At 42.0% G+C, this 14208-nt stretch overlaps 1 protein-coding gene across 2 annotated transcripts; it reads right to left on the bottom strand.

The window, feature by feature from the left end:
• On the bottom strand, window positions 1-13779 carry LOC137444469 (cytochrome P450 2J6-like). 2 transcript variants are annotated; one of them, XM_068145190.1, is made up of 10 exons: window positions 13639-13779; window positions 11479-11735; window positions 9912-10074; window positions 9417-9566; window positions 7603-7763; window positions 5248-5424; window positions 4565-4706; window positions 2370-2557; window positions 897-1038; window positions 1-411 (listed from the first exon to the last, which is right to left on the bottom strand). In XM_068145190.1, the coding sequence occupies exons 2-10, from the start codon at window positions 11647-11649 to the stop codon at window positions 233-235; spliced, it is 1473 nt and encodes a 490-aa protein (XP_068001291.1). In that variant the 5' UTR covers window positions 11650-11735; window positions 13639-13779; the 3' UTR covers window positions 1-232. The 2 variants fall into 2 exon arrangements, with proteins under 2 accessions (XP_068001291.1, XP_068001290.1); XM_068145189.1 differs by lacking the exon at window positions 13639-13779 and having other exon boundaries at window positions 11479-11868.
• Between the last annotated feature and the right edge of the window lie 429 nt (window positions 13780-14208).

The raw sequence follows: 14208 nt of genomic DNA, 5'->3' as shown, positions 1-14208 counted from the left end.
TCTTGCCTCAATGTCTTTATTTGTTATGCATCAGGAGAAATTTACCAAGATTTTCCATACAGAAATCAAGAACAGAAGATTAACTCTTTGAAAGTACAATCCTGAACAGCATCCTTCAGGGTAGTCATTAACCAAATTGAGAGGAAAACAAAAACCTTAAGACATGCAAGAAGACATTCACATACGGAAACAATCTTGCAGAGCCTTCCCTGAATCTGCGGGGCACCATTTTCTACCGAGGAATGGCACAGAGCTGGTAGGGATGTGGCTTCATTGTGCTCCCAAAAACAATCTTTGTATTGACTTCTTTCACTCCTTCTGGCAGGGTGAACCTGAATGCTTGTAACAGGGTAGAGAAGACAATAAAAAGCTCCATCCTTGCCAGCAGCTCCCCCATACATACACGGTGCCCTGTGAAAAGACAGAAAAGGCCATCAGACAAAGGATTTCTGCTTGTTTTCTGTAGACTTTGTCCTTTTCCCTTAGCTAACTCTCATTTAATGATTCACAACAGAAACGCTGCTTGTATTTCCACCAGCAGCTTCAATGTATATTTAGAGCAAGCAGCAAGACATAGAAATGATCACTAGTGCTGCAGAGCTTACATTTACAATCTTCCTATCACTATGCATTTTGCTGCTACTAAATTGATAATGAGATCTGTCGTCCAAGAAAAAAAATGGATCTGTCTTCCAAGAGAAACTTTTCTCTCTGTCATTCCTTCTCTTTTTGATCTTTTCCACATATAATTGGATTTCTTTCTTCCTGGAAAACCTTAATACAGTGGAATGTGTTTAAATACCTCTTTGTAGATGCCTTCCTAGTTATGCTGGGGATCGACTGGATCTTGTGATGTTATGACAAGGAGTAAATGAATCCCAGTTCAGTGCTCATACCTATTGAAAATGGTAAGAATGCTTCTCTGTTTACAAAGTTTCCATCCTTATCCAGAAAGTGGCCTGGGTTGAACTGATCAGGTGTCTCCCATTTTGCAGGATCAGTCAAAACAGAGTCAATATTTGCTAAAATGATGGTGTTCTGAAAGAAAAAAGGAGCAGTGGCTTCAGTTCTGTCTTATCATTCCTATTCGTCACATAGGCAAATAATGGCAAAGGAGCAAAGAATTCAAATTTTCTAATTCAAAGACTTTGGTGTTTGTGGGTTTTGGGGTTTGTTTTTTTGTTGTTTTTTTTTAAATGAGGTCAAACTTTAAAACATTTCATAAGAAGTTGAAACTTTTAAGAATGTTGCAAATCCCTCTCCTTTGTTACTCGCTGCCAACAAGTTCGGCAAAATAAATGGTTAGAATTTGATAGTGTTCATATTGTTAAAATGTGTTGCTTTCCCCCCACCCCCCATTGTCACTAAGTCTTTTTATCACATACTCAGCTTTGGAATGACAGAATTTCAGGAGTATCAGTTTAATTTTTCTCTTTGCTGCTTGATGCTTGCTGCAACACTAAGCCTGCTCTGAGCAGGTCCATTAAAAACCAAGGCATGGACCTCCAGCTACATGAAAAGCAGTAATGGGTGAGTGTTTAAAAACAAAGCCTAATGTCTCTTTCAGTTACAAAACTTGGAAATGCTCTAGTTCCACTACAACATTTGACAGTTACTGCATTTTAAAGTTTGTGGCATGAAAATAATTTCAAAACTGCAAGTTTTTCAGGAAGACTTCTGTTCCACTTTTGAATGGCCTCTGTCCACCAGCAGATGCACAGTTTTGGCATGGGACAGACCTGAGATTGCTGGAAATTAATGTTTACTTCAGGTCACCATTCACAAGTTTTCTGTCAATAGAAATGATGGTCTAAGAACCTACTAATACTTAGGACAATGTGCAGACTTTACTATGAAGGTGGTGGAACACTGGAACAGGTTGGGGCCCCATTTCTGGAGATACTCAATGTGAGTCTCAAGAGGGCTCTGGGCAGACTGATCTAGCTGAGGTCGCCCCTGCTTACTGCAGAGGGGGTTGGACTAGATGACCTTTGGAGGTCGCTTCCAACCCAGACCATCCTATGATTCTATGATTTCCTTGCAAAAGGAAAAGACTTAGAGACAGTCACAGGTTAGGGCTGCTGCTAGAACCAATAAACAGCAAGGGTCCATGATCCCAGTGAGCAAAAAAACTCCAAAGCCTTTCCAAATTAGTCCAGAGACCTACTGATATCAGCAGCTCTCAATCACAATTGCTCTTCAGATAAATGAGCAATTACATAAAAAGAACCTTTCAAAAAGTCTGTGTGTGTTTGGGGAATTGCTAGCTAAGGTGGCTTCAGTTGTCTAAAATGTCACATCAAATCCATTTTAAAACCATTTACAAGCATCCCAGATGTCAAATATTCAAACAGGCAGCATATTTGTACCTTTGGAACAGGATGTCCCAGCAGCTGTGTGTCCCTCACACTCTGCCTGGGGAGTGCAATTAAGATGATGTTACCATACCGCTGGATCTCGTGAATCACAGCGTTTGTGTAGGGCAACTTTTTTCTGTCCTCGTAGCACATCAAATGAGATCGACCCAGAACAGCATCCAGCTCCTGTTGGACTTTCTCTAAGGAGGAATATTCAATTTTAAATGCACATTAAACAATATATAAACTCTACACACATAATCATAGAATCATGGAATGGTCTGGGTTGGAAGGGACCTCCAAAGGTCATCTAGCCCATCACTCCCTGCAGTAAGCAGGGGCATCCTCAGCTAAATCAGGCTGTCCAGAGCCCTGCTGAAGCTCACCTTGAGTATCTACAGGGATGGGGCCTCAACCACTTCCCTGGGCAACCTGTTCCAGTGTTCCACCACCCTCATGGTAAAGAACTTGCTCCTAACATCCAATCTAAATTTACTCTTCTCTAGTTTGAAGCCATTGCCCCTTGTCCTATCACTGCAGGCCTTTGTAAACAGTCTCTCTCCAATCTTCTTGTAGGCCCCCTTCAGGTACTGCAAGGCTGCTATTAGGTCTCCCTGGAGCCTCCTCTTCTCCAGACTGAACCACCCCAGCTCCCTCAGCCTGTCACTGTAGCAGAGGTACTCCAACCCACTGATCCTTTTCATGGCCCTCCTCCGGACCCTCTCCATCAGGTCCATATCCTTCCTATATTGAGAGCTCCAGACCTGGATGCACTGCTCCAGGTGAAGCCACACCAAAGCAAAGCAGCAGAATCCCCTCTCTGGATCTGCTGGCAATGTATTTTTCGATGCAGCCCATTGACTTCCTATTTCTTTGTGCAATAATAATGACATCAAACAAGAAGAAAAAGCTATTTTCTAAACTCACAATGCCTTCAAATTCCCATGTAGATGATCCGAAGGGAATTTGACACTGAAGGCTTTTATAGGTTGCATACATATGTAATACCTGAAAATTGATGGTAGCAGACAAAGACCTTCTGTAAGAATATTGAGGCTCCTGTTGTGTGTACTGTTCTGAGGTAATTTATAAAAACACTTTTGTTAATATTTCTTTTCAGAAGCAGGGAATCAACTGGAAATTTAAATATTGATTACATATTAAGGCACCAGTGTAGTAATTGATCAAGGATTGTTCCTCACTCAGGACTACGTCTCCAGAATGGCCTGTTTGCCATTCTGTGATTGCCTGCCTTGAGAAGCACTTACACAAATTAATTTTTCTGAAGGACTATTTTTCACTGACAGTCTGAGCTGAAATGCTAATTTCTGATTAATTTCTGAGCCAAAATGGTCTAATTAATACTACAGCCTTTATCATTGCAGTTAAACTGACCCTGTCATCAGGAAAATTAAGACTCTCTTTATATATCCTGAGAGGGTGAACGCTGTGAAAATTCAGAATGTGCAGTCCAGTCTAATATTTTAGGTCTTCTGAAGAGCTGTTGGGTAACAACAATGGGAGAGAGCCTTTCTCCTTACCCCTTCCACCATTTTCTTGCCATCTTCCTGCTGTGCCTGGCCTTTGAAGGGGTTTGTGTAGTTTTCCATCCTTTCTATCCTGCACACTCTGACTTTCCCTTTTCACTCTTTAACTCTGCCAGCCTGTATCTTTCTTCTGTGAATATTATTATTATTAAAAGCACATGGTTTCAATCTACTCATCCCAATCTTTTTTCTCTTTCTTTTCTTTTTTTTTTAAATATTAATTTACAGGTAGATATCTGTGTTTGAAGTTTTAAGCTTCATGGAATAGCCATGCATATTAGCAGCCTTCCAGTGTATTCTGCTGCAGAGAAGCCAAGAGCACATCAAAGGGCAGCAGTCACAGGTTGAAAAGGGTGACTTGAAGACCCAACCTTGCCCTCAGTTGAAGTCTAATCATTATTGTGGTTGGAAGGGCAATGGTGTAATTTATCCTATGTGAGATTAGAGTCATCCATCTGCTGAGACTCCACATTCTGTATAGATCTCTTAAAAATGAAAGTTATAATGGTTGGCTTGTATATTAGAAAGACTACAGCAATAAACAGATAACCTGCAGTTCACCTGATTCACAACCTAGTAATTAGTTCCTCTACTATTCTTTGAACAAGCTCCACTACCATTTGAACATGGATAATATCTAAAAGGGTTGGGTGTGCATACCTTGAATGTCAGGATAAACCACCATATAGAGCAATGCCCAGCGTAAGGTGGTGGCTGTGGTTTCACTACCTGCCACAAAGAGGTCAAAAATAGTCTGGATCAAGTTTTCTTCATCATAAGTAGCATCTGCATCTCCTTTGGTCTGCAGAAAAGAATCAGAAAGATCAAGTTATGGTACACAATAAAAAAATAAGCAAACCACTTTGCACCACAGGAATATTTACTGATACTATCCCAAAGGAAAAACAAAAACTGGAATGAAAAAGGCTAGAAAATAAAAGCTGCTGAATAATATGAAGACATTTTCTGATATCCTCCAGTACATTTGTCCTTTTCACACACAGATTTTGCTTCTTCAGCCATGACAAAGTTACTAACTGTAGGTGCTTTCTACTCCTGCTGCAAATGCCATCATTGCAGTCATGTCTAGCTGTAGCTTAACAATATGCACATCTGTTATTATTGTGGTTGTGGATAATCTACCTGTAAATCTGAGTGTGTTATTACTTTATCCTCCTCCTGCCATCACTTGATGTCAGCTTTATGTCTTTTTCTTAATTCACCTACCTATGAGCTTATCTATGAAGGAAATGTATACTTCTAAACTAGTATTAGACATAATCAAAGGAACCCTTCAAGTCTCTTGTTGCAGTGGAGCATAAGAAGTGTTCAGAAGTACTCACCTTATCTATCACATCCAAATAGTAGTCAATAAAATCTTGATTTTCATCTGACTTTCTTTTTCCTTTGTGGCTTTCCACTTCCTTTGCTAATAGAGCATTCACCAAATCTACACAGTATATGACCCTTTTAACTGGTTCTAGGAAACGTCTTGAAAGCCAGGGAAATATTTCATGTATCTATAAAAGAGATATTTTACATATGTGGTTTTACTGACATCAGCAAACTAAATTTGAATCCTGATACAGGCTTTTCACTAGTGGAAAAAGGCAAATGAAAAATTCTGATGACTGCACCTTCACCATTAGCTTGAAGAGATGGTGCCCATCCCATCATTCATTAAATCCTTTCTTAGTCCCATTTTTCCCTGGAGCAGAATTTCTCTTAGTTTGAAGTCATACATTTTCCATTCTGGTGTACAAAGAATAAATGAAGTTCCCCTGTAACCCAGCTCTTTGCAAGGCTGCACTTCAGTAGCAAGGACCTCATAAAAAATTTGCCCTGTTCTCAGAGTATCCAACATATACATTGTTTCTACCTCATCACTACAAAAACAGATCCAGGCTGACTTCCTTGACACATGTGTTAACTGAAAACAGAAATATCCAACCCCAGGTGTATTTTCTTATTGAAGAACGAGTGGGGATTTTACTCAGATACACCTTCTCATGGCTAAGAAGTGAACAGATCACACCTGGGTGATATGCAAAACAATTTGACAATGTAGAAATACTGAGCCCTGTGGATTCCCTACTGATTGTTGTTAGTTCTAAACCTGCTCACATCCTTGCATTTATAGCATTATAAAACCACACCTCAGCAGAAAAGAAACAGAATGCTTTTTACATTAATTCTATTCCTCTACTCCATTTCCCTGTCTTTTTCCCTCTTGTACAGATTTCACCATGTCCTTCCAGTTTACAGAAGTACTGCATCTCAAATTATACACTAGGTTGTAACTCCTGGGCTCACCTATTTAAGTGGCAGCTCCATTACAAAGATTTCTCTTCCCACAAACCTCTTCTGATTCCTGGCTTGTATTTCTTCTTGCTCCTAATGCATAATTTTGCTTAAAACTAAGTGTCTGCTTCCCAGGGAAATAGATTAGTACAGATCATCATTAAAGGATTGTATGTTGCTTTGAAAGCACTGTGAAGAGCAGGACAGGACAAAATATTTGACCTGAATGTTTTTATTATCTGTGGACACACTATTAAGAGTTTTAAAGAACAGCTTACACAAATCCCTACTGAGAACAGTTTGGAAATAGTTGATCCTGTGTTTACTCTGATTAGAAGATAGCTTAGCAATCATTCCACCTGCATTTTCTGGGAGAAAAACATCCTAAGTAGTTCCATTTTCTCCAAAAGCATCAAATTAGTGCTCCAGTTCTCTAGGAGATGGAAACTGAAGTTTCCATTTAGTAAGAGATGGTGGGAAGTCATGCAAGATACAGAGCTGAGTGAGTTCCAGCAAGTTCTGCAGAAGCATGTCGCCCTGTACATTGGTACATGGACTCTGTGCCTAGAGATAGTGTCGTGGTTCCCACTCATAACTGGTTAATGATAAAACTGCCCTTGTTTGTGGCAATCCTCCCCATTATTTTTGCAGCTGCAGTGACAGCTTCACACAGAAGCATGATAGCAACTTGTTGTGTCCAGTGGACTAGATGTGAGGTTAGGAGCTGTTGTCCTGAATGGAGACAAATACCATCCAGTAGCTAATGGAGAATGACTTCCAGCATATATTACTGAATTCTCATAAGGACATGCAGAGGTGGTACAGAGGTGCTGCTGCCAAAAACTATAGGAAAAAGCTACCATTAAGAAATTTCATATGTTGCCTTTACACAAAACAGTTGCCCTAGTGAAGTGTCTATGGAGCTAGCAAACAGTAGTGAAGGAAGCAGTAAAGGCCCTTATTACTCTTGACATAGAGTTTCACATAGTGAAGAAACCCACTTTGTCAGACAGAGTTTAAGGTAAGCCTATTTCAGAGCTTTTCTGCTGTTGTTACCTATGTTTTACTATCGAGTTTCAGTTGTAGTTTCAAACACTGGAGCTGTACAGGTAGTGCTTCTCCCCCCCACACAAAATAATCCTTTGTACATCTCCTAAACATGTAACAAGCCTCTGTGTTTCCACCCCTGTCCACCAGACACTGGAAATTTCTGTGCTATGATGAAGCAATTAGAAATTAGAACAAGTTCTGAACTGGGCATCTGGAAGTACTATTCTGAAGCATGCACCAGCAATTCCAGGTGCACTAATATTTTTGTTATAAAAAGGCCCCAGCAAGTTGCCTTTTTCCTTGTCTATCCACATAAAGTAAACAAACAAACAAACAGATTTCCTCACAAAAAACCAGATGCTGTTCCCAAAGGCTGTTATATAATCAACGGAGTCAATCAAGCAGTGAAAATTCTCATCTTCCTCCGAGAAGCGATGGCCAAAAATCACAGAAGAAATCACATTTGAGACAGTATAAAGAATAGGCATCTTGGGGTCCAGAGGTTTTCCTGTCAACACAGTGAACAGCACTCACCATTAGCACTTACTGCTCCTGCTTTTCACAGAATCAGAGACTGGCTTAGGTTGGAAGGGACCTTAGATATCATGTACTCCAACCTCCCCACCATGGGCAGGGATAACTCTCAGCTAGACTCAGCTGCTCAAGGCCTCATTCAGCCTGGCCTTGTATACACCCAGGGAGGAGGCATCCACAACCTCCCTGGGCAGCCTGGTCCCAAGTCCCACCAACCTCATACTGAAGAGCTTCTTCCTGAGATCCAGTCTAAACCTACTCTCACTCAGCTTAAAACCATTCCCTCTTGTCTGTCACTAGACACCCTTATGAAAAGTCCCTCTCCAGCCTTTCTGCAGGATATCCTCAGGTATTGGAAGGCAGCTATAAAACCCATCTGGAGTCTTCTCTTCTCCAGGCTGAACAACCCCAGCTCCCTCAGCCTGTCCTCATAGCAGAGGTATTCCAGGATCATATTTGTGGCTCTCCTCTGGCTTCAATCCAGAGGGGACACCACAACCGGACACAGTATTGGAGGTGTGGGTCTCATAAAAGCAGAGTAAAGGGAAAGAATCACCACCTCTCTTGACCTGCTGGCCACACTCCCCTTGATGCAGCCTAGGACACAATTTACCTTCTGGGCTGCGTGAGCACACTGCTGGCTCATGGTGAGCTTCTCATCAATCAGTACACCCAAGTCTCTTTCTTCAGAGCTACTCAACCTGTTCAACGCCCAGCCTGTATTTCTGCCTGGGACTGGCCCAACCCAGATACAGGACCTTGAGGAGACCTGACAGTATTTTATAAACACTTATGGCATTAGATTGCTGGATGGCAAATTGCAATTTGTTGGTGAAAGGTATAAGTAAAAAGCCACTTCAGATGTCTAAAAACACTGTTGGTTAAAAACAGGCAAGCCTGCTGGTGGCAATGGAATGAATAGCAGTAGTTATAAAATTAACCAGACTTCACTGAAGGTTGGCATCAGCAGATCTTGCACTTGGCAATAAGCAGGGTACTAAAAGTAAAAGTTCAGCTAGGACATTGTATGAATAAGCAGCTAACCTGAAGAGAACCTCCTTCTAGTCTTTGTTCATATCATTTACACCTGATAACAGAGTAGATGAGCATAACCTAGAGATCCATCCTGCTGCTCAGCAGTGCAACCTGAGTAGATTTCCTTCTCACCTCACCACAAGCCATAAGAGGTGAGCTTTTTCCACTGCATTTGCCAAAGCAGAGCTGTATCAGAGCAGAGCAGTGCAGCTGCGATCAAAGCTTTTAACATTTCATGCCTTGACTTCCTTTTCTGCAGAGGGGCATGGGGTGTTGTGACAACTTGTTATTGTTGGCTCTTACTCTGATTCTGTGACCACAAGTAATGTAAAACTGACTGAGTAGTAACAACACTAACAGACAGACACCATGAAGTCTGAGCTCCAAGTTCACACTGTGGGGTTTCACATGGAGCACTTCTGTGAGGAAATGATGACTCACGCAGATCATACGATACAGAGCTACAGGACTCAGCTCTGTGTGCACACTTTAAATTCTTTTTTGTAGTCAAATAGTTTCAAAAGCTACAGGTGGACCACTGTTCAGCATAATCACCCACTGCAGAGGCTGACCTGCACTCTGAGTCACATACCATTTGTTTTGTGTAAGTATTGCACCAGGTGAGAGGCCTCCTCTTGGAGTCGGTACTCCTGGTCTTTCTTCCCTACTCCCATTTTCCTCATGGTTGCAAGTCCAAAACGCCTCTGTTGCTTCCAGAGCCAGCCATTAGAGAACATAACACCTGGGATCATAAGGAACTAAGCTGTTAATGCTTTAAAATTTAATTTATACTGTTAATATGTCAAAGAAGCTTCTCATTTTTCACTTTTTCACATCTTTGCCAGCATTCCTCTTTCCTTATTCTAGTTCAGCTACCTGTCTCCTGTAGAGAAACTCCTACAATTGTGCCATAATTGTTCTGATACAATAAATAAAGATTTTTCTTAAAAAGAGATATTTCAGAGGAGAAAGAAAAAAAACATGAAAATGTTAACCTTTTTTCCACTTCAAGTACTTTAAGGCTCTAAGTCAGTTTCCTAAGCCAGGGTTAGGACCCATAAAAAGAATCTGTGATGATAATAATTACCATTTCCACGAGTCAAAACATAAAAGCTTTCACTCATTGGCCTTCCAGCAACGTCATCAGCATGGGCAGTCAGACCTTCCTTCACTGCTTGAAACCCTTGCAGGACAACTGCAGGAACACTTGAAAGCCAGAGGGTGAAGACATTACCATGAACTTTGGCCATCTGTAGAACAAAGCAGCATCAGATCCACACAGGTGAGAACCAGTATGTTTAAATCAAACATGGTGAATCAGCTCTTTTCCCTTGGCAGCTGCCCCAGGAGTGACTGACCTTGAGAAGAGAGCATCAAATCTATTCTTACATATAAAAGAACTTGAAGCCAAGTTCCCCTCTAAAGCCTCATTTATGAAAGATGAAGATGTTTCTAAAATGTCAGTCAGCCAATACTGGCAGTACCTGTGACACTGTCTATGGCTGTCTCACAATGCAAAGCCACTGCAGATAAATTCTTACATGTTCATAAGAATAAAACATTCGTTCATGAGTTTTACGTGAACCATCTGCAGAGTCCCCCTAAAGGTAGCAAAGCTTTGGTGCCTAGGAGCAAAGAAGAGGGAACAGATTGCATGCTCAGCAAAAATTTATACCCACATGCTCACACATTGGTGTTTAATTTCATTTTTGGAAGGACTAATCCATGGCTTTTGAAATCTCGGGATGAGCAACGCTAGTCTCCAGGTTTGGGAGGTCAGAAAGAGAAGAGAACACTACAGGCATGCTGGCTATATTTGCTGTCATGAAATCATGCTACTTTGCCTTGAAATAAGCAACACAGAAGAAACCAGGGAAAAGGGAGGTTGGAAACAGAGAGCGAAAAGGAAGTGCTGTTACTCATACATTTAAATGTTAAATAATTACTATGTAAGTATGAGAAATATAAAGCACTAAGATAAACATTCTAGAAGAGCTATGTATTACAGCTGTATGCACACACTGCATTAATTCAGCCACCTAAAAGCTCAATCAAACCCAGCAGACTGAAGTCTCAAGTCTGACCAAATTGTATATCAGGAAAAAAAATATTGTAGGACCATTTGAAAATTCTGTTGAATAAGTATTAAAAGAGTTATCCTCTGTCTACTGGAAACACATATGCACTCAGAAGCTATTTCATGGGGTGTTTAGGAACTGTCAGTGCAACCACAGCCACAAAGATGCAGAAGACTGCATAGAGTTAAAGGCTCTGCTTTAACACAGATCTTTTTCCTACATGCAAGACAGGAATATTATCATCAGTACTGTGTTATTTCATAGAATCATAGAATCACTCAGGGTTGGAAGGGACCACAAGGATCATCTAGTTCCAACCCCCCTGCCATGGGCAGGGACACCTCACACTAGATCAGGCTGGCCAGAGACTCATCCAGCCTGGTCTTAAACAGCAAGATTTAATGGCTTGTTTCATAATAAAATGGAAATGTTCCTATCAAGAAACAGCTACTGTAAAGATCCCCACCTTTAATATTTATACAGTTTAGAATAAAACCCTAAGACTGTGTTAAACACTCACATTTACTTTGCAATGAGCTTACAAGTCCATTAATGAATTGCCTGAAAAATACATACTTTTTTAAGGAGCTCATGATGAACATTGAAGTTCATCTGCAGCAGGTTTCCAAAGAAGGGGTATGGAGTTGGTCCAGGAGGATATTGTCTTCGTATCCACTGCCATTTCAGAAACTGTACAACCAGCAGAGACACCACAAAAGATAGCAGCACCACACTCACTGATAACATTTCACTTCTAATTTACAAGGCTGTGTTGTCTCTGTATCCTCTAGACAGAAGATAGATCCACTTTATCTTGCTCTGCTTGTACCTCCCTGAAAAGAGAAAGAGATGTTGAAGCTTCTGCACCTCTCAGTCCTTCCCCTCTTTATCTCTTTACTTTCCCGTCCCAGAGAGTGGAGCATTCTTATTCTTAAGCATGTGTGATATCATTCCTCCTATTGCAGCTACAAATGTGACAATCCTCAGCCATTCAAGGGATAAAAAAAAACACAGGTTAATTATACGCCTCCTTGTGCCATGACAGTTGCTGTGACAAAAAATCCCTGCCCACAGTACTGATTTCATAAGAAGCTTCTTGCAAGAACAGAGACATCCAAAAAAATTTTCCTGAGAGGTGACTACACACCCATCCTTTGGGATTATTGAAAAGCTATCACATGCATCAACCATATGCACTGGTCCTTGCCTCTCCTCACATTACACCTTGACTCTGTTGTTTTCTGCTGTTCCTTCAATATTTTATTTTCCAGCATGTTTTCAATTGCAAAGCTTTTAGGAGATGTCTTGGACCTTTTAATTTTGTTTCTAGAGCACATAAAACAAAGAAAAAAAAAATAAACCAAACAAAAAAGGCTTTTATCTGTCATTGGGTAACAAGAGTTTGATGGTTATAATGGCGTAACACCCAAGTGTCCACATAGTCCCTATTCAGCTGCACGCACAAGTGGAGTTCCAAGGTCTTCAAGACCAAGCAGAGAACAAAATGTTTCCACCCTCGCAGCCACCTCAGCTAATTCTCACTGCATTGCTTGCAGGAGGAGTAAAGATAAGATAACATACAACTGTGTCTGGGAGCTTCTTTCACAAGCACACCCATGCAACTAAGCAACTCCATTTAGGAGCTGTGCATTGCTTTTCCTTGCTGGAGGTAGAGCCTATGCCCCTGCAGATGGGGCATTTCAGACAAATTAGGCTTTGGCATGTCTTCAGCCTTGCTCAGATTAGGCTCAGCTCATCTGGTTTACACAGCAGCACGTGGCACTCTGGGAAGTCAACTAGCTAGCTGAGCTGCTCATTGGCCAGAGCTGGGACAGCTAAACGCAAAGGTTGTGAGATGTTAAGCAGGTTAAGCAGAAGTGGGGCAGAGAGCTGACATTTACACAGCTCTCTCTGACTGGTCCACATGTTCTAGCGATTGCACCTCACAGCCTAGACACAAAATGCTTGCATTTAGAAAGGCAGCTGCCAAACAGTTTTGTGGAGTCTTTGGGGAAAGATATTAAAGGGGATACAACTTGCTTTCCTTTTCATGTATGACAGTGTCGGAGGACAAGGAAGAGAAAAGCCTCATAAGACCCAGGCATTAGCCACAGTGTACGTTGGTGAGAAATGAATGCCTGGGGAGGTAGCAGAGGTGAGAGCTGGCTGACAGTTCAGCAGAGCAGAGTTTCCCTCTTGCCAGCAAATCCTCTTCTTTTCCCTCTCCACAGAACAGTTGCTGGTCCATTCTCTTACCCCCTCTTCCTTTCAGCTCTCAGAGAAAAGGATCTGTTTGCCTCTACTGAGACTTTTGAAAAGAAAGATGCTGCAACCTGTGCCCTAACAGCCTGAGGGCAGCTTGTCTGCACCACATTATTTATGTCCTATGCCCCAAATTCAGCTTCAGAAATAATCTCTACCTTCCACCCCCAAAGCATACAGCTGCTAGTGTGTCTGCCAGGCAAGTGCTAGAGGCAGCTACTCAGAGAGGAAGCTCAACCTCACAGGCAAATAACAGGCTTTCAGGACATGCTCCCTAACTTACCTGTCCACCACTCTACCCTGCGGAGTGACTCTAGGATAGCACACCTTTTGAGATACCATCCAAGAGCCACATACACCAACAGCTAAAAGAGAAATAGGGCAGCTGGACAATGCAAACAAGACTTGAGCCTTGAAGAGGGTCAGCACCTCCTGTAGCTTGGAGGGAGACAGTCACCAGTACCCTGGACTCACACAGTCCTTGGTGACAGCCGAGGGCCCTCTCCAGGATCAGACCAAACTTCTCCCACCTCCTCATCACACTTCTTGCATCAGCTCACTACTGACTGGGGGCACAGCAAAGAAGTGGCTCTAGAAGGAAAAAAAACAACAAAACAAACACCAAACCAAACCACTCTTCTGTAGGAGCTGCCTTCTCTGCAAACCACCTGTCAAAGCTGAGGTCAGAAAGGGTCCTGCACCCAGCACCTGTCTTGCGAGCCTGAAGTATCTATGTGGTGCCACACAGGGTCTCTGTGCCTGGCAGTAGGACAGGCCTGGCCAGGGGAAGTCACAGGAGCAGGATGTGCTCCTCTGCTATACCTCATTCTGAACAAGGGCAGGTGTCTTGCCAGAGAGAGTAGGAAGAGAGGAAGAACATCACACAACTGCCACTAAACTCAGACACTGAGCTTCAGGTTGTGCTTCTGACAAGAGTGAGCAGACACATTCACAGTCCCTTCACACACCCGGGACCAATGTCTTCACCCAATCAGGGCACTCATGTGCCTTTCCCCAAAGTTAAGCCCAGAAGAGCAGCACATC

The sequence above is a fragment of the Melanerpes formicivorus genome, unplaced genomic scaffold, assembly GCF_026170545.1.
Source record: "Melanerpes formicivorus ecotype bairdi unplaced genomic scaffold, bMelFor1.0.p_v2 SCAF_12, whole genome shotgun sequence".
Taxonomy (NCBI): Eukaryota; Metazoa; Chordata; class Aves; order Piciformes; family Picidae; genus Melanerpes; species Melanerpes formicivorus.
Note: the sequence above shows the minus strand (reverse complement) of the source record. Positions and strands in the feature narration are given on the sequence as shown.